Genomic DNA, 19,065 nt, shown 5'->3' on the forward strand with positions numbered 1-19,065 from the left:
TGTATTTTGTAAGTAAAACTGAATAGCTGTTACTGCTAATCCAAGCACTGTATTTTTATGTATGGATTTCTGTCTTTATATAGCCAGAGGGACTGTCCAGAGAATACACCTATAGTGTGTTCTTCTGCCCAAATGGTAAGTTCATGATTCGAATGAGATATTAAGTTTGTTTGATTTAGTTATAAATAGAAACATGTGGCTTCATCTCATGGAAAAAAAAGATTAAAAAAATCTTTGTTTCCATTTCTCTATGATTGATGAGTTATGGTGTGTAGGAAGAACTTTTGAATAAAGAGTCTTTCTTACCTGGCTGGCTAATTATGAATTTGCGCTAACTGCCCAAGTGATTTCTGGAAATGGCAATTAAATTCCTTTACTTTGTGAAACAGTTTAAGTATTCAGCACTGTGGACAGTAACTGTGACTGTACTATATTTTCAGCTGATGTTTTAAAATTCAGTTCTGGAATCAGTATGTCCTTTCTGCGTAGGATTTGGATAGCTCAAAGTTGGCTCCAGTAGCTAAACAGAGATGCTTTTGACCACTAGATTAGAACTGAAAAATCACTTACAGACTTCATATGAAATCCAGCTGAGCAGTTTGAATTGAAGGATCTTCTATATTGGAAGGGGGTATAAATAGAAGATGGGAAGACATATCCACATATACTTTTATAGTTTGTTTAAGAGAATCTGAAGAAAAAGAACGTGTACTTAGGAAAGGTCTGTTTGTTTAAATTTTAGTAGTTAGCTATGGGTTATTTTTGAAGTATGTGAGCTAAGCTCTAATTCTTTCAACATTCCATTATTTTTCTGACTAGAGAAAATACACATTTCTACACCTAACAAATATGAGTACCAATACATGCAGAAACCTGCCCAGATGACACACTTTGACATTGCTGTGAAAGCACACAATGATGCTCACTTGGCCTTGTCCTCTGGTCCACATGACATGGCAGAGATGACTGAGATTGTTATTGGTGGACATCAAAATACTAAAACATGGATTTCCATAAGCAAAATGGGTGAGCCGGTGGCCAGCAGGGACACAGCTGGTATCCTCTCCTGGGATGAATTCCGCAGCTTCTGGATCAGCTGGAAAAATGGAATTATCCAGGTAGTGAATTTATCTATGTAATGGTCTGGAAGTCTCTTGCTTTCTTAAATAGAGTTTGAGCATGCATACGGCAGATTTTCATTAGGCTTGTTGTAGAAGGTGAAAACTTCGTTCCTGTTGCTTTTTCTCTATTAAGTCTTGATCAGGCTGTTTTAATCAGAACGTATCTACTTGCCACATTATGTTCTCAGGACCTCGGTCTGTGATGTTTTTAGTGCTAAGTGTGTTGAAAGCCTTGGAGGTCAAGCCTGTGGAATTCTCATTAAACTTCCTTGGATTGTTTTGTGGGTGGGAAAGAGAAAGGTACTGGTCCATCTACAATGTTCTCTGATGCACACAGAAGTTACTAGGTCCAAGGACACATGGCAGACTGACTTCGTATGTGTGGGTTCTTGGAACTGCATGGTTTTTTGTTCCTTTCAGGTTGGCCATGGTACTCGGGTGCTAAATGAGTCTATTATTGTGGAGTGGACGGTCCCCAAACAGCTTGAGGTGAAGTACATTGGCTTTTCCACAGGCTGGGGGTCAATGGGAGAGTTTAAAATTTGGAGAAAAGAAGAGACTGATGAAAATCACAATGAAGCATTTACTCTTGGAGTTCCCCACAACATAATTCCAGGATCAGAAAGAGCTACGGCTTCAATAATAGGTATCAATTATGAGGAGGTATCACTAGGTACCAGTTATCAAATATGAAGAGATACTCCAGCTGTTACTTGCTTCTGACCAGTATTTGAGTAATACACACCAGATAAGATAGTCATAGGCAGTTACAAAGGTATATGCTGCTTAATTCTGGGACAAATAATTTTTTTTTTTTTTTTGGTCACTTGTTTGAACCCTGTTTGAGTCAACAGTGACTTAAAGTTGATACCATCTGAGGGCTTTGCAGAGACACTGTCTGTTAGAATTCATAGCATTCATTTCATATTCATCATAATCACAAATTGTGCTAACTGTGTTCTAAACTAGTAGTCTAAACTGGGGAGTCATGGATCATCAAACTCTGAAATGTGAAATTTCTTTATTCCAGCAAGAGCTTGAAGGGCTAAGACTTAACAGTTGAAGGACTTCCAACTTATGATACAGTTTATTTAAGCTGACTATGTGTAGCTAGCAGAAATTAGTGTAGTCAGGTGGGTTTTAATCATAAGACATCAAAAGGAAGTAAAGCGTAATTCCTTGATACTGAACATATCACCTGTTTTTCAAACAGGAGATGTGATGGGCCCTACATTGAACAACTTGGACAATCTTTTGCGATTACCATTTGGATGTGGGGAGCAGAACATGATCCATTTTGCTCCTAATGTTTTTGTCCTGAAATATCTCCAGAAAACCAAACAACTCAGTCATGAGGTGGAGAGTGAAGCTACTGATTACCTTGTTCAAGGTAACTCATTAAACTTACAATTTATAGAAGGAGAAAAGGCTTGTAAATTAGAAGAGAGTTTTACTAGTATCACATTGTTCTTTCTCATCAAGAGTATCCCAAGTGATGAGGATTCATCATTTCCTGTAGGATAATCTCACAGGTTAACAGATTTTGATGGCAAGATGTTTTCCCTTGATATGTAGCCTGTGTTGCCCTTCAATAACTCCTAGTTTACATGGTTCTTGATTTATATTTTTTATCTTTTTTTTTTCCTTAGGCAGCTTATATCTATGTTTAAACATTTCAGAAAGTCAAGGAAAATTAAATTTAGTAAAAATCTGTATATTTAGGCTTTTTTGCCTTATTCATAAATTGTCTTTCCAGTCCTTCAGTTACTACATGGCTCCTCTCTGAACTTTCTCTTTTTTTAACAGTGTTTTCTTAGTAACAGTATACCCGAAATCAAAAGTTAGTATCCAGAGTAGTTAACCTAGAGCCATATAACAAAGGCTTTTATCTGTCCTTTCAGTGTCCTGTCCTATCTCACTAAACAGCTCAAAGCAATCTATCTTTTTATGCACTGTTTTTCTCAGCATTTGTTTGGGAAAACAAGAATGACCCAAAGGGACAAAGCTGTCTTGTGTATGAGTCAGACAATAGTCATGTCATGAAATCAGAGGTGACAGGATTAGGTGGTTCTCCTCTGAAAATGTAAATATAAAATGTAATATGTAATATATTTCTTGTATTCAGCAGCAAAAGCCCCGTGCTGCTTCCTTTGCCTGGCTACAGTCGTTTCACTTGTAATTTTTTGTGCTTGCTGATAGCAGTAAGACAAAGGGAATTTTTTAACAGTCCAGGTCAGTGTTTCCTTTGCAATATCATTTGCTTTTGTTTCTTTTTATGAATCTGCAAACCTTCCAGGTTTTTGGCTCCAAACTCTGCCTGCTAATTAACCCTTACAGAAGAAATCCTCAAGAGTTTTAAACTTTTCTGTGTTTATTGGAGCCCTGCCAAGTATAAGGTTTAGATGGGAAAGTCTGTTTGCTCACTCTAGAAGGCTTTTGTGACTTACCAAGCCAGAAAACTTTTTCACCACTCAGTCGTCCGTTATAGAAAGTGCTGATACCCAACAATTCCCGTATATTCCCTAATCTTTAGAAGTAGCCTGAGCTAAACTAGTCAGTAATTTTTCTACTTTCCCACAACGCAGTTCTGCAAAAGCAGGTGAACAGGTGAAAGCTAGAAAGGTGAACCTCTCCACTGAGTCCAAGCATCTAGAGGAGTGTTTAGAAAACAGAAGATTTCAGAAGAGCAAGCAAGACATAAAGTCTGTGCCACTATCAACCTAGCAAGCAAAGAAGAATAAATGTAAGAGCAATGAAGCATAAGTCAACTCAAAATGAACATTCAAATAAAAGAACAGAGAAAATTATAAGACTGATATAAAAATACGAGTACTTAATTCGTCCATCTAACACACTGGAAACGAACGCTGAGGAACAATTTAAGGAGGAAGTGCTCAGTAGTAAATTGTATCTGAGGCCTATGTAGAAGAAAAGCAATCTAATTTAATGTAACACCTATTGTTTGGAGGAAGGAAAAAAAAAATAATACTGTTACTTATGCTTTCTGCCACGTACTTGTATATATCCCACAACCCTCAGACAAAGATGTTTTTACTACAAGAGCATCGTTAATCTCTAGGGCTTTGTTCCTCCCATTTTTCAAACCATTCTATCTGCGTTCTCTATGAGAATCGGAAGGCTGTAGAGCAACAGGAAAAAGTGTAGGAGACATGGGCAGCCCTTACTCAGCGATTGTGGAGCTGCCTGTATCTGGAGAGGTCAAGAAAGAAACTTTGCCTCCGGAAATGAAAAAGTAATCCATTCCCATAAAAATGTCATGCAGTGTGGAATAAAATGTCTATTCATGTATCTCAGAATTAAGCAGGCACTAAATGTCTTTGACACGGTCTTCTTGCAGGTTTGACGTATCTCCATATCAGAAATACCCATTCTGAAGGGTTTGATCCCAATGGGCATTTAAGAGCTTTATCAAAGTGTGTATTCTGTATTCCTCAATATAGAGGCTTAGAGTGCTTTATTCGGATGGGCAGTTCATGGTTATAAGACAAATAGGTTTGAGAAGCAAATTCTTTTCCTAATAGGAAAAGCATTTTGACTATCTTTATTTTCAATCTCAAAAGACATTCTGGTAGAGAGTTATCTTCAACATTCAGCTTGTTAATAATTGTTGTCTAAAACAAGTCTTATAAGACAGCCCTAGTAGCTAGGAAGTGTTTGTATACGTTAAGATCACGGCTATTACTGTCGTGTTAAATTAAGTTGTCCCAAGCAACAGCTTTGGAGAAAAGTCTGAATCCAGTTGTATCATTGTAGGAAAAAAATTTTCATCTGCATGGTGCTTTCAGTAAAATGGAAGGAGAATGGCTGTATGCTTAAGTAAAAATCTTTCTTTTAATACTGCATCTTTTCAGAGGGGTATCAGATTTTTAACATTTCTACTGGCCAAAATGCAGGAGTTGTAGTCTTACAGATGTTAGCCTGAATGGATTTCTGAATAAGCTGCAGCGTACGTGCACAGAGCTGGCTCTATCACTCACAGCAAAATAAGAGATTGCCTCGGGCAGCAAAATCCCTTACACTAGTGCCAGATGGTCCAAGTCTTCATTCACTTTACATACTTTTTTTTCCTCTGTGTGAGGATTTTGGACTCCCCCAATTCTTTTGTGACTTCCAGGCTACCAGCGCCAGCTGACCTACAAGAGACAAGATGGTTCATACAGTGCTTTTGGCGAGAGGGATTCCTCAGGGAGTATGTGGTGAGTTGCTATTTAAAACAGAGTTAGAAAATTCAGTGTTTGCTAAATGGGAAAAATACACAATTAGTAAGGAAAGAAGAGTAATTTTCCAGCTTCCGTCATGGTATCGCACACAGTGGAGAATAGAAATAATACTCAATGACTATAGACTTACTGTTTCAATGCAGCTGAGTGTTCATACTACACTAGTAGGTGTATTATAGTTGTGTCAAGACTCAGGGGCAGTTAAGCTGGTCACATCTACTAGTATGTCCAGGCTTTAGGCACAGAAGCTATACTTAAGGATCATATTTGGTCTACTGGAATTGGAGTAGCAAAGTACAGGGCATTTAAGCACCTAATTCCACTAGGGAATGGATCTTCACCTGAAGCATGTACGGAGAAACTTGCTGTCTCTAGAAGTGGCAGAGGCTTCTACCAGGGTAGGGGAAAAAAACCCAACACCAAAACCAGCCCCAAAAAACCCCAAAGAAGTCTCTCCCAAGTGCTTTATATCCCCTCATGGATGAAATGGAATGGTATGGATTTATGCCCTGAGAATTGAAGTGCAGGACCTTAGAGTCAAACAACATAAGAGCCAGAAATTATGAAACTGAGAAATCAGCTCATCTCACTTATGTCCCCCTTAGGAGACCATGGCCTTTAAGGTTGTACGTTACATCACATTAGCGTGTTAGTTGACTATAATGTCTCAGATGTAGTAGATTCTTGTCTTCATTCATTTCCTTGTGCTGTCATTTGGCTTCTCCATCTGCTCTGTATTTTGCTTTAAACTGATTTTCTTCATGAACTCATCAGAGGGGAAGTACCACTTCTATGATGCTTCTGCCTCACTGTTTCTAAGATAGTAAACTTTTATCTCAGATCTGGCATCTCCCAGTCCCTAGATGTAAAATACGGTGACACAGAATTACTTAACACTTGAAAAATCCCCTGCCAGGCAGCATGCTTTCTACCCTCCCATTCCTCAGAGGCTTGTAAAATGAATGATTCAATCTCCCAAAGCTGGCCAGAGTTCACACTTGTTGCATGTCAGAGGTTTAGAATTCCAAAAACACTTCTGTTGCTTTCTTAAGTCTTAATTCTGTATAAAGTCTAACACAGACTCAGACTTTAGCTTTTTTTTTTTTTTTGGTTAAGACAGTAACAAAATCGGAAAATTTACTCCTCTCTTTTCTTTGCAAATAATTCCATATTTATAAGGATATTGATTCTTAATTTAAAAGCTTTAATAATTTGGGTAGCAGGTGAGCACCTATAAAAGGGAACTGAATTTCAGAGTGTGTCATAACTAAGACAAATATATCTTTCAGTTATACTTTTCAATTTAATTTGTTGACCCTTAATCCTGCTCTTATCCAGAAGTTTGGACAGTGTTCAGGTGCTTTTATGTACCATTGATTTTTTTTTTTTTTTAACAATATTTAGTGTTTCCCCGACAAGATTTTTAAAATTTGTGCTTTCTAAGAATGTTGTTTTCCCCTTACTGATACATTATTCTGAATTTGTTTTCTCAGTAAAGATGATAAATTCATATTTACAGGCTAACAGCTTTTGTCCTCAAGTCCTTTGCACAGTCTCGTGGGTTTATTTTCATTGACCCGAAAGAACTAACAGCTGCCAAAGACTGGATCATCCAGCATCAGAAAGAAGATGGTTCTTTTCCTGCTATGGGCAGGATACTAAATAAGGACATTCAGGTAAAAACTGTACAGACTCAAAATCATGCAATAGGTGCATTTTTAAAGTTTTATTATCAAAGCATGAAGTGATGCAGTTTCCTTATGCCTAGTACGAATATTGCACTTGAAAGGCGAGAATAGTATAGGAAGAACCAGGAGAATTTCAGGAAAAAAAAAAGTCTATCAGAACGTATCTGTGTGCTGTCCCATGAGAAGGGAAAGCAAGATGTCAAGTCTCGCATAACACTTCAGAGTCATGTCTTGGAGTATGAAGTTACGTGCATTGAGTGTGTTGTCAGGCTATTGCTAGGGAAGGAAGCTACAATGTTGGGTTGGGTTCCTAAATTTCATACTCCTTATGTGCAAAGGAAAAGAAGTTCTGTGATGCCACAGCTTCTCGTATAGCTATAACATGTTCTTTGCCTTGCTTCAGGGGTCTTTTGGTCCAGCATCCTTTTCTTTAGTCTTCATCCAGTGCTTTGTGTTTGTTGCCCTCCAGGGTGGAATCCATGGTAAGATCTCCCTGACAGCTTATGTGGTTGCATCTCTTTTGGAAACAGGTGTAACTTCCGAGGTAACAAAAACTTAGTTAAAATAGCTCTCGTGTTCTGCATATTCTAAAAAATTCTCTCTGTTTTTTTTTAAACTTGATTTTACTGCTGTTCACTTTCAAAGGTTCTGTGCTCACTAGAATTATAGCATCCAGGTAACAGAGGGTGTTGGAAAGCCTTGAGATTATTCTAAAGTTAAGGAATCTGTTCGGAAGTTATTCAAGGTGATCTCCCATCCTTCAACCATCAGCTGAAGGATTATTCTACCAGAGCAAAACTCTTCCCTGCAACCCATCCCCCAACCTCTCCCAGAAATGGCTGCAAAAAATGTTTTCTGCCTTGTAATTTCATGGTGTGATTGCAGCCTATGCAGATACTGGTAGCTTGCCTATATATACTCAAAAAAACTTTAGCTAGCTAGCTTAGTGCTCAACAGCAGCTAGGGCCGCATAGGCTTCGGGGATCCAGAAAACTTTTGCGGTTTGTCTTTGCTACAGTGGCCAAAATGCTACTGCTATTAGATTACAGTATCTTTGGAGAGCTGCACTCCTGTTATGTGCTGGATTGAGGACTCTGGAGAAAAATGTTTCTCTTCTTTGTAATGACACAGAACAGGAACACTACAGAAAAAAGAATAGCTACATGGGAACGTGCAATTATGCTGCATAATTTTTGAAGTAGGAAAAAAATAATCACTTCCAGTACAACTGGTGTTTTAGAGATTCCTTCCTCCTCTCCTCTGTTGTATTTTCACCTGCATGCAATTTCACTAGAATGGAGATGCTCAGATAACATCATAGTTAAACGTTCCCACTAACTATGACTGGGAAAATGTCCACTTGCAGATGTGCTGAGCAAGTCAGGAGTACAGTTCTTCACTTGCTCTTCAACAGCCAAGGGAAAGAGTGGTGGTGGGCAAGTAGGTCTGTACAGGTAGAACTGGAAGATTAAAACAGGAGATGTAGTGGATGTTGCAGCATGTCTTGGTGATTTGTACTCAGATAAAAGGATCGCCCGTTCAGGCAGAACCCAGTGAGTTTATGGAGACTTTGAAACAGCCAGTGCAAACAGCAGTATCTATTCAGAAACTCTGTGGTAATCTCAGCACTTCTGATGGCATCCCTGTAGAGCTTGAAGAGTGAGACCATGCTGCCGCTGCAAGCTGATACGCCCTAACCCCCAGTTCTTGTTGGAGTGGAAGGCCTTCAACCTTATTAAAAATTTAAAAAAAAAAAAAAATTAGAAAATTCTCCGGTGTTCATAGAGTAACTTTCTGCCTCCCTGTCAGCAGTGTCCCCCCTCTGAGAAGGGATGTGATGCTCTCTCGGGCTGCTGTGTGTCAAGACAGCCCTAGCATTTTTATTTGCTGGAAGTGCAGTTTATGTGGATCTAATGGTTTTCCTAGAGGAGATTTGCAAGTGTTGCTAATGATCTTAGCTAGGAAATGAGGAAGGGGAAGGTTAGTGCCACAGGGAAATCAAAGGAAACCAAATTACATCAAGTCCAATTAAATTGTTTCTATAAATTATCAGAGCCACGTTCCTACATGGTGAGGTCATTGAGGGAGTTAATAAAACATGTTTGTTGGCTGCAGGGACCCCTGGGAACTTTGGCCTTTATTATCCTCTGGCGTCTGCTAGACGCTCCAGAGTGTCAGGAACACAGTCAAACATACAGTAGAGAGCTTGCTTCTGCTGTGTTCATCTGCTGCCTTGCAGGGGCATGAAATTTCTTCAGCTTTAGGGGAGAATAAATGTGTCTCAGTGTTAGTCTAGATCACTCTTGCTATGCTATTTGCTCCTTTTTTTGAATTTGTGATGTGTGGCTTTTCTTACAGAAAGGAAAGTGTTAGTGTCATTGTGCAGAGAGAAAATGCATCTCTCCTAGTTGTTTTTTTTTTTTTTTAATGGTCAGAAAGTAATGAGAAATAAAGTGATTCTGACTTCTGAGATATAGAGGCTGGTAATATGTTGGGCTCTTTCCCCTACATATAGGAAGAAAGAACAGCTGTTGACAAAGCAAAACACTTCTTAGAGTCCAACTTGTATTCAGCAGAAGACCCCTACACTACTGCCTTGATTGCATACGCCCTGACACTGCTACACAGTCCCTCTGCTGCTGTGACGCTGCGGAAAATGAACAGCATGGCTATTACACAAGGTACTGTGCTCCTGGGTCCAATCTGGCAAGTCCCTGAGCTGGCAATCCTCTTATAGGAACAAGCAAATAGCCCTTGCAACTTGAATTATATATTTGAGTTACTGGAGGGGATAGAGCCTGTGAGATGAGGTCTTCCTCATGGCACCATTTGACTTTGTAAGGCAAGAGTGAAGGGAGGCAAGTGTACCAGAGGCTCTGCAGTGCCTTTCCTGTCAATATGACAGAGTTTGCCTTGTAACACGTCACATTCCCTGATGGTGTATTTTAATTAAAAATCCAAGAATTACCTAATTTGTCACGTTGAGCCATCTTTGTAATCGCAAAGGGAGCCTTTTGCCCAGGGGATGCTTGTCTAAAAGGAGGGACAGTGCAGTTCAGGGCATGAATCTGTTCTTTGAATCAATGCAAAAGTAGAATTTGATTCTTCCCACATACAGAGGCTTAGCTGCAGTCCTGCTGTAATAACATACATATTCCGCTGTCCTATTTTTCTAGATGGCTTTACACACTGGAGCTTGACGGGAACTCTTGTTACTGATGAAGATACCTTCATGGGATTTAATGATGGTCTCTCTCAATCAGGTACTTGTACTGCAAAGACACAGATAAGGGTGGCTGCAACAGCAGGCCACTGACTGCATGTATTCTAGTGACTTGTTTATATAATACAAGGTATTCTGAAAACGACAGTCAGTCAGGACAGGGTCCAGATGAAATGAGAGCTCATAAAAGGCAGGTAATGTTATGCTGAAAGAGCTGGTTAAGAGCAAATGAGAGACAGAGCTAGATGTGGTCAAGACAGGACTGTCTTTTCAGCCCCAGCTATCACCATTTTTCACTCCAGTGTTATAAAGACAGCGAGTGATACAGAGAGTGAGAGCCATATGGGATTCCATCAGGGAGGAATCGTTTGAAATGGGAATCTGAGAGAAGTCAAATATATTTAATTTTGGAGCTGTTCAGCCTTGTATTTTCAAATGGACCTAGGGATTGTATACCCAGCTTTTATTGGCAGTCACTAGCATTGCAGCTGATTTCCTAGACTTTAACTATCAAAGCCACAACAACAGTGAATGATGCTATAATTTTCAAGTCACTTAAAGCCATTGACTCTTCTAATATGGTGCACCAATGTTCAGGAAGGATCTAACTGGATATTGTATGAAAATCTCTAGGACAGGAATACAGTATGGGAAGCAGCAAAGCAGTGGAGTGAGAGAGAAATTACTTATGGGATACAATCAAGTAGAAAGAAGGTTATCTATTGTGTGAAGGAAAGAGCTTATGTTGGAAGCAGAGATATCTTTGGAAGGTGATGCATCTTGGGTGCAGACATCTTTTAACTTCATTTTTCTCTTCCTGTGTTTACTTCTGCAGACTCTCTTTTTTTTAATTATTTTTCAGTTAATGAATATTCATGCAACTATCTCTAGACCTGCCCAGATTCTCACTTCTAGATGGTATTTTGACTTTTTTTTTTTTTTTTCCCCCTCCGTCTCTTTCAGTTGTTTCTGCAGAAGTGGAAATGACATCTTATGCCCTTTTGACGTACACGCTCCTAGGAGACGTGGCCTCTGCGCTCCCGGTAGTAAAATGGCTTTCACAGCAAAGGAATGCGCTTGGAGGGTTCTCATCTACTCAGGTGGGCTGCCTCTGAAAAAGATAGCTTCAATGCATGCATAATCAATTGTAGGAATCAATTGATTCAGGAATGGTCAATGCAGAGTTTCCGTCTAGAGTCTAGGCAGAAACTGTCTGTGTTCTGGTAAGAAGAAAAACTTTCCAGTGCTCTTTACTGCTTCCTTCTCGGACTGATAATTTTAAAGAAACCTAGACTTTGTCCTTACAGATGCCTTTGACAGCAAAAGTGAACAAAACCTGATATTTCTTTTGCTATCTGAATTAATAAGGAAGATCCTGCTACCAGAAGCTGATAACTGTACAGCACAGTGCTTGTTTGTAAGTTTGCTATGCTCCTGTATTCTTCACTGTTCTGATCTCTGCCTCTTGTGATCCCTAGGACACATGTGTAGCCCTGCAGGCTCTGGCTGAATATGCTATCCTTTCTTATGTTGGAGGAGTCAACCTTACGATTTCCTTGGCTTCTACTAATCTAGACTACCAGGAGACATTTGAGCTTAACAAGATGAATAAAAAAGTCCTCCAGACTGCAGTGGTAGGTGGTTTTGTGTTTCTGTAGCCAAATTTTTAAAGCAATTCATGTGAGCTGGGTTCTGAATGACAACTCAGAGAAGTTCAGTAATGGTAAAAGCACAAGTTAGACACTGAGATCTTGGGACTTTCTGGGGTTTTATGGCTGGGTTCTGATGTGAAGGAGGCACCACTCAGTTAAAAGCGTTTTTCACCATAACTGATGCCTGATGCTTATTTTGTGCTGCTGCTTGTTCCTACCATTGTTAAATGCAGGTGGCTGAAAAGAGTAAGCCGTACTCACTTCACTTCTGCAGTCTCCTTTATAATCGGAAAGATATTTTTTATAGAACAAAGCTAAAACTGATACTCGTTTCCATTCGGAGTGCCATGTCTTGTCTGTGTCTTAACTGTGGATTCTCCCCAGATCCCCAGTATTCCAACGGGGCTGTTTGTGAGTGCCAAAGGTGAAGGCTGCTGTCTGATGCAGGTAAAGTTGCTAGAGAAAGTACGTGAGCAGATGATCTCTAAACTCACAGTCTGTTTGCTACTTTTTTTAATCCTAGTTTGCTGTGAGGAAGGAGTTACACTTTGAATTCCTTTCAAAGTAATTATATAATGTGGTGTTGCTTTAATTCATAGAAGTAAATGTGATTGTACTAGGGTGAATCTGCTCTGGTACAGCTTTACCCATATATAACTGTGTTGTAAAGTCTCTATTGCCTCAGTGTCCGCCATTACCTCTCTCTGAAGAGATCTGATGTTTATGCTGGTCTTTAGGAAACATTTGTAGATGCTATGAAATGTTGGGGTCTAATAAAGTGCCCTGATTTGTTTTGGTTTTCCCCCCTTTCTGCTGCAGATTGATGTCACTTACAATGTACCTGATCCTATTGCCAAACCAGCTTTCCAGCTCCTGGTTAACTTGAAGGAGCCAAAGTCGGAGCAGCATCTTCAAGCTCCAAATCTCCTGCGGTCTGTCTCTCCAGATGAGAATCGCTCTGAAGCCTTGCACAGAGAGAGGGCACTGGTGGATGATGATGACCCAGCTTCAGATCAGGACCATCGGGAATACAAAGTCATACTGGAGACGTGCACTAGGTAGGAAATGCCAACCCGCATCATGTCCTGCCTATTTCTCAGAGACCATCTAGTTTGCTGATCAGCACATCTATGCTGATACAGTCATTTATACAGGAAAAATAGCAAATTCTTTCTTGCTGCACTGTCTGTATCTCAAACGGTGTAAGGCCGAACATCTCACCTGCAGAATGCAGAATTTCAACCATAATTGGGGGTTGTAGGACAGAGTTATTACATGGACATTCATGAGCATTGTCGGCTGGTATTAATAATTTTAGTGCTAAGTATACGTCAAAGGTCGAGAAACATGAACAAAATTTACAAAGAGGGCAACACCTTGGGTTTTTATCATTAAGTTTCATTATTGCCTCTCCAAACCCTGAAGACAACAAATTGAATGTCATTTGCTTGTATCAGAAGGAAAAGAAAAAGTTCTGGATTATTTTCTAGGTCTTCAGTAACAGACTTTCCTTAAAAGCCTAAAAGAGCTAGGTAATTTCAACTGGTTAACTAGTATCTTAAACGTGTCAATAGTTTTATAAATATTACTGACTTGACTTGAATGTTTCAGTTGCTTATTCTTCAGTTTTGGATACCAGAAACCTAACAGAAGATGCTTGTTGCCATGGTATGAATTTGGAATCTATGGTAAAGGTACAATATGTGCAGATATTTGTTAATAAGCTCTCTAAAGCTCATTGCTTATCTCCTTGTTCCATATAAAGAAATTTAAAATAATTTTTAAAGATGGCATAATACTAAAGCTCCAGAAGTTTCATTCCTAGCTGTCAAAGCACTTTGCAAAGACATTAGCAGTTCTGTCTCATTTTATAGATTGGGAAACTCAAGATATTAAGAGAAAACAGCTTGCCTATAGACAAACAGCAGCAAGAATAGTTTCTGACCTGTATTCAATCCACTTACACGTTTTGCTTAAACACGTTAGTAGTGCTGCAGTTATCAGGAGTTGCTGATCTCTTTACAAAATGTTTTGATTTTTAAGGAGGTTGTTGGAAAGCTGGCCCAAAAGAGGGAAAGCCACAACCAAAGTAAATAAGGAGGGCTTACAGCATCCTACTGTATAACACAGAAGAAACCATTCCCAAGAAATTCATAACTAATCTGCATATTTGTGACCAGGAGCACGGCAGGTGGTGGGGCTACAGCTTCACTGAACTCAAACAGCAGAAGTCAAATGAACGTCTCAGATGTAATTCATGGAAATGGAAAACTTTCGCTCCCCTATCAGTTTCTGTCTCCTTCCTTCCTGCAGAGGCAACGCCATACAGTGACTACAGTCCTGAAAACAGTTGCAGTGACTCCAGGCAAAGATGAGATCTTGTTATCTCTGTCAACACACACTTGCCCCTTGCTCACGTGGCCACGTTGCTGGCAGATGCATTGCCTCTGATTGCCACAAGCCTGTGAAATCCTGGGCCAGGCATTTTCGGCCTAGTTGAATTCTTCCTCCCTCCAGTAACAACAGCCAGTGATGAGCAACTCAAACTCATCATCCAAAAGTTTGCTGGGGTCAGTCTGGCTGTATATAACACAATATCACTTTCTCAACCTCTTCTCCCCATGCCTAAGCACTGCAGCTTGTGTTGGGGAGGTAGGCTTATAAAGTCTTGTCAGTCCCTTGAAGATGCCTGTAACTAAGGAGGCTGCCCTGCATCAACACAACCTTTCTGTTGTTATTTCTGAAACTGCTGCCCTGAGAATTGCTGGAGCAAAGACAGAAATTTGAGAGGAAGCCTAGTCCAAGGAGATTGATTGCTTGGAAAGAAAACAAAAGCAAATGAAATCTTCCCTTTCCTCCCCTTCTTCCTGCAATGATGCTCTCTTAACTCCTTCATCATCTTATTTAGGCAATGCCAATAGAGGAGTGCATCTAAGGATGACAATTCAAATATTTTGAGCTGGGGGTATTCTTCAGAATGTAATTAAGTGTTGTCATGCTCAGTGAAGTCCTTGGGGCGCTTTCAAGGAGTTAGGGAGAAAACAGTATGGGAAATAGAGGGCTGTGATATATAACAGAGAATGGGAAAAATGCAGGTAAAGGGATACTATAGGATTTTTTTAGGGAGTATGGTGCATAGAGTTAGATCGGGATTAACAAGGCTTAATGTCTCTGGGATACTGTCAGCCCTGAACTGTCATACACAGAGCCAATTGGATCTGTCCACAGACCATCTCACGCTACTGCGGACATATGAGCTTGGGTATGGCATACATCCAGGCTGGCTCTGTGCAGTGCTTCAGCAAACTCACACCCCCACCCTAGCTGAGGAGGTCTCCGTATAGAAGCCTCCAAGTAGCCCTGCAGGAGCCAGTTCAGATCTGGCAGATTTGGTCCTGGAAGCTGTGTACTGTGTTTGCTCAGTGCTGGGCATGAGCTCATAAGCCCTCCTGGGTCCAAGCTCATTGTCTTTGTGGTGCAACTAAACAGCAAACAGGTAAGCTGCCAAGGAGGGATAGTTTAGAGCTGACTATATGTGAATGCAGAGAAAAGGAGCTTTGTTCTGGAATTAGCAGGAGCTTCTTTGTTACGATGTTGACTCTTCTGCCATGCTACAAGAAATTGAAATCTTTTGCAATGGCCCAAATAAACTTTCTCTCCACCCCTTCCTGTGTTTTGTTTTGTTTTTGTTTTTTTTATGCATAGTTCAGCAGTAACAACTCTGAATTTCAGTGGTTTTTTGGGGTCTTCACTGATATTATACAGTACAATATAGGCAGTGAATTCTTTAACACTAGTAACTAGAGAGTGAGTTTGCTGACTCATTAGCAAAGATACTTTTCTCAGTGTCAATTAGATGCTGGAGGGAAATGGCCATTTACGAAACCCCAGGGTTGAATGACTCTGCCTGGTATTGGGAAGTAACATTCCTCTTACACCACAATCCATTTACAGCCCTCCACTTAGGAAAGAACAGAAGTTTCTTCTACTCCAAGGGGTTATTTCCTTTTACCAAGTGTATTTTCTCAGTGATTAATTGAAAAATAAGGCAAGCAGCCCCACAGGAGACTACATCCTTCCTTCTGCTTTTCTGCCTCCATTTGCCTGGATGCTATGTCTCTGCCCTCTGTGACTTTGCTTAATTTTTGTTGAATAAAAGCAGAGAAGAGGATTTTGTAAAACCAAGTAGGCTGCGGCTTTCAACAAGTCCTTCAAAGAAGAGTAGATCCTTTTAATATTTTTTTCCTCTGAAGTTTGTTTCAGTTGTTCTCCATCCTGAGTTGTCCATGTACCATTTGTTATCTCAGATCCTGAGTTTGTTTCCATTTTTTCTCTCTTTTTGTTCTCATGGGAAGATGGCTGCACTCTGGATCTTCTAACATGGCTGTCTTGGAAGTGCCATTGTTCTCAGGGTTTCGTGCAGATATTGAGAGCCTAGAGCAGGTAAGATGTTGTAATGAGAGTGCAAGGCATGATCTTGGGCCAGGACCTGGTTCTGTAATTGGCAGGGATTCCCTTTGGGGAGCAATAGAAAGCAAATGCCATTGAATGTTAGAGCACTGTCCAAAAAGATGCAATTAAAATTGGGGGGGCAGGAGATTTCACTTGTCAAAAAAAAATTTGTCTGAAGTGAGTAAACAGATGTTCTGAGCAAGATTAACAAATTTACCAAACATGGCCAAATGAAGGTTTATTACTGAGCACAGTGCACAGTAATTAAATGAGACCCACTTGGAAATGCTGAAGTGAAAATGTGCTCTAACAGGAGCTGTTTATGGCTTCTTAGTGGGCTGTGTTATCTCCAACATCTGGATTCCATTTCTTTGGAGGCTCTGTGTCTTGGAATTTTTTGCCCTTTTTTTTTTTTTTCTTCCTTCTGGGAGAACATCATGTTTATTGCAAGCCAAACTGAGGTGGACAGAATGTGCCTCTTACCCAGCCAGCCCTCTAGGGGAGATGAACTGTAATCTTTAGCTTTGCTTTATATTTTGTGGAAGCATTACAGTGTATTCACTGGTGGTTTTTATGCTGCAAATAGTTTTTAAGGACTATTTAACTAAAGAGGTGTAAAATCTTTGCATCCTTGAGAACTGGTAAAGAGCTAAAAAGTATTTTGGTTCCAAAAGATCTCTTCCATTAATAACTTTATCTTCATTATACTGGGAGGGGGAGGGATTTGGGGAAAGAATTTTAAAGTAGAATCATAGTGAAGACCAGGCAGTTTAATTTGCCATCCTAATTCAAGGAAGAGTGCACATTTGTCTTCTCTAGGATTTCACTTGATTTGGCTAATTTATAATATAAACCATTGCATTTTCTTGGAGAAAATGACACCGATATGTTCCTCTTCAGCGGCTTACAATCCATGTCAAAAGCTGCTGTCAGTCTCCTGGGCTGTCACTGAAGCCAGAGAAACTTGTGTATTAGTCCCTGAGAAGAGAATTGCATCCTTTCAGTATTAGGGAGCTGTGCTGGCATACTTCTGTACAGAGATGTGTTTTGATCAGATATGAAATTATTCCTGTAAAGAGAAATATCAAGGTTATTTTATATCTGTTCACAAGCTGCATGTTGAGAATTCTGGTTTCAAATGCATGCATGTAAAATGTATCAACTTTTATTTGCCTGTTGACCTTTGAGTCTGATATTCTCTCTCACATGCAACAAATGGTGCAACAAACTGAATATGGCTATTCAGATGAGGCAAGACCACAAGTAGGAGGTCTCCAGTATCCCTGTGGTAAGAGAAAGGAGGAAAAGTAGGTGAGGGGGCCTGTAGTGGGTTTGGTTACTGTTTTATCTCCTCCTGCTGAAGGTGCTAGAGTGACAGTCGTTTGTACTGCTTTCAAATAAGTTCTCTTTCATAGTAATTTACATAAATAATGGCAGAAAAAATATGGACGGAAACCTGAACAACAGGATATCTTTATGGTGTTAAACCCATGGCATGTTTTATCAGCAGAGGGAAAGAGCTGAAACAGAGTGCAAAGGAGTTTTCATTACAGAAGAACAGAAAAATTGTTAGGTTAAGTGACAAATCCCTGTACTCCTTGTCGCTCTGGAAACAGGCTAAGAAGAAATTACAGAAATAGGAGCTCCCATTGTCCAGGCTGTACTGAGTGAATATTTCCTTTACTGGTTTCAGCAGGGGACAGAGTTAAGAGTTTCTAGGCTGAGAGTCCTGAGAAGGTCCCATATGCTCACATGTTAGAGGGACTGCATAGGTTCTGTCATTTCAGTCCCTGAACATTTTTTCCTCTTTGCCAAGGCAGCTGTGCTCTGGGATGAGGCTTGTTGATACGGCTGAGCCAGACAGTTGTCCCAGATAAAGACTCGTAAACCAAACATGCTTGTTTTGTATTTGGTTACTACTAAAAGGCTGTTACATGCAGCAATCTGCTCCTGTGCTGTGTGATGGTTTACACTAACCTGTGTTCAGGGCATGTTGTACATGTTGTAAGGAGCGGAAACACTGAAGATAATTGTGAATATATGATTAACATTAGGATATACTCTCTGCAAGGAAACTCTGATTCTGGTTCCCCAGTGAACTAGCTGTGTAATGTTTCAAAACATTTTGTTTGCAGTACCTCTTATTCTCTCTCGTCTACTAGTGCGTTGCCATAATCCTTGTGCTCTGCGACACCAGCTTGCCTCTGATGTTTGGTTTCTCACGGCTTCAGAGATTCTTGTGTCACATTCAGTGCCATCTTGCTGGTGCCTCAGCACTGCTAGTTCCTTGACTGGGTGCTGGTCAGCACTCCTAAATCAAAAAAAAAACACTGGGCATATTGAAACTGGAGCAGAGAAACAGGGAGACTTGCCCACACTGCTTGGGTGTCAGATGCATCAATGTCTGGGAAGCATCATGTGTCAGCTTCATACCCTTCCTCTGTTCTGTCGTATCCCTGAGCCTGGCCTGGGTGGAAGCAGTCAGAGGGTAAAAGCAAGCTGCCCTGCTACTGCACAAGAGTTATTTTCTCAAAGCTGAATGAGCTCTCCAGCACATTAGGCTTTCTCTAGCACTAAGCAGATCAGTTGGTTGTGCTTTCCCTTGTGGCATCTTGTTGCCTGTCTGAATCTCATGTTCCTGCCTCTGTGGACGGAGAAGCAACAAGAGTCCCAGTGTAGCCCCATCTG

At 40.2% G+C, this 19,065-nt stretch overlaps 1 protein-coding gene across 1 annotated transcript in view; it reads left to right on the plus strand.

The window, feature by feature from the left end:
• Window positions 1-19,065, plus strand: part of CPAMD8 (C3 and PZP like alpha-2-macroglobulin domain containing 8) — a 58,168-nt gene that overhangs the window by 24,538 nt on the left and 14,565 nt on the right. The window contains exons 23-36 of the mRNA XM_050910566.1: window positions 84-135; window positions 820-1,118; window positions 1,542-1,767; window positions 2,335-2,511; window positions 5,257-5,338; window positions 6,882-7,038; window positions 7,520-7,594; window positions 9,566-9,731; window positions 10,227-10,313; window positions 11,237-11,373; window positions 11,752-11,907; window positions 12,310-12,372; window positions 12,745-12,983; window positions 16,281-16,368. Of these exons, the coding sequence (XP_050766523.1) occupies window positions 84-135; window positions 820-1,118; window positions 1,542-1,767; window positions 2,335-2,511; window positions 5,257-5,338; window positions 6,882-7,038; window positions 7,520-7,594; window positions 9,566-9,731; window positions 10,227-10,313; window positions 11,237-11,373; window positions 11,752-11,907; window positions 12,310-12,372; window positions 12,745-12,983; window positions 16,281-16,368 (2,004 nt within the window). The remainder of the gene's footprint in view (window positions 1-83; window positions 136-819; window positions 1,119-1,541; window positions 1,768-2,334; window positions 2,512-5,256; window positions 5,339-6,881; window positions 7,039-7,519; window positions 7,595-9,565; window positions 9,732-10,226; window positions 10,314-11,236; window positions 11,374-11,751; window positions 11,908-12,309; window positions 12,373-12,744; window positions 12,984-16,280; window positions 16,369-19,065) is intronic.

Source organism: Gymnogyps californianus, chromosome 24 (genome assembly GCF_018139145.2).
Source record: "Gymnogyps californianus isolate 813 chromosome 24, ASM1813914v2, whole genome shotgun sequence".
In the NCBI taxonomy this organism is placed as follows: Eukaryota; Metazoa; Chordata; class Aves; order Accipitriformes; family Cathartidae; genus Gymnogyps; species Gymnogyps californianus.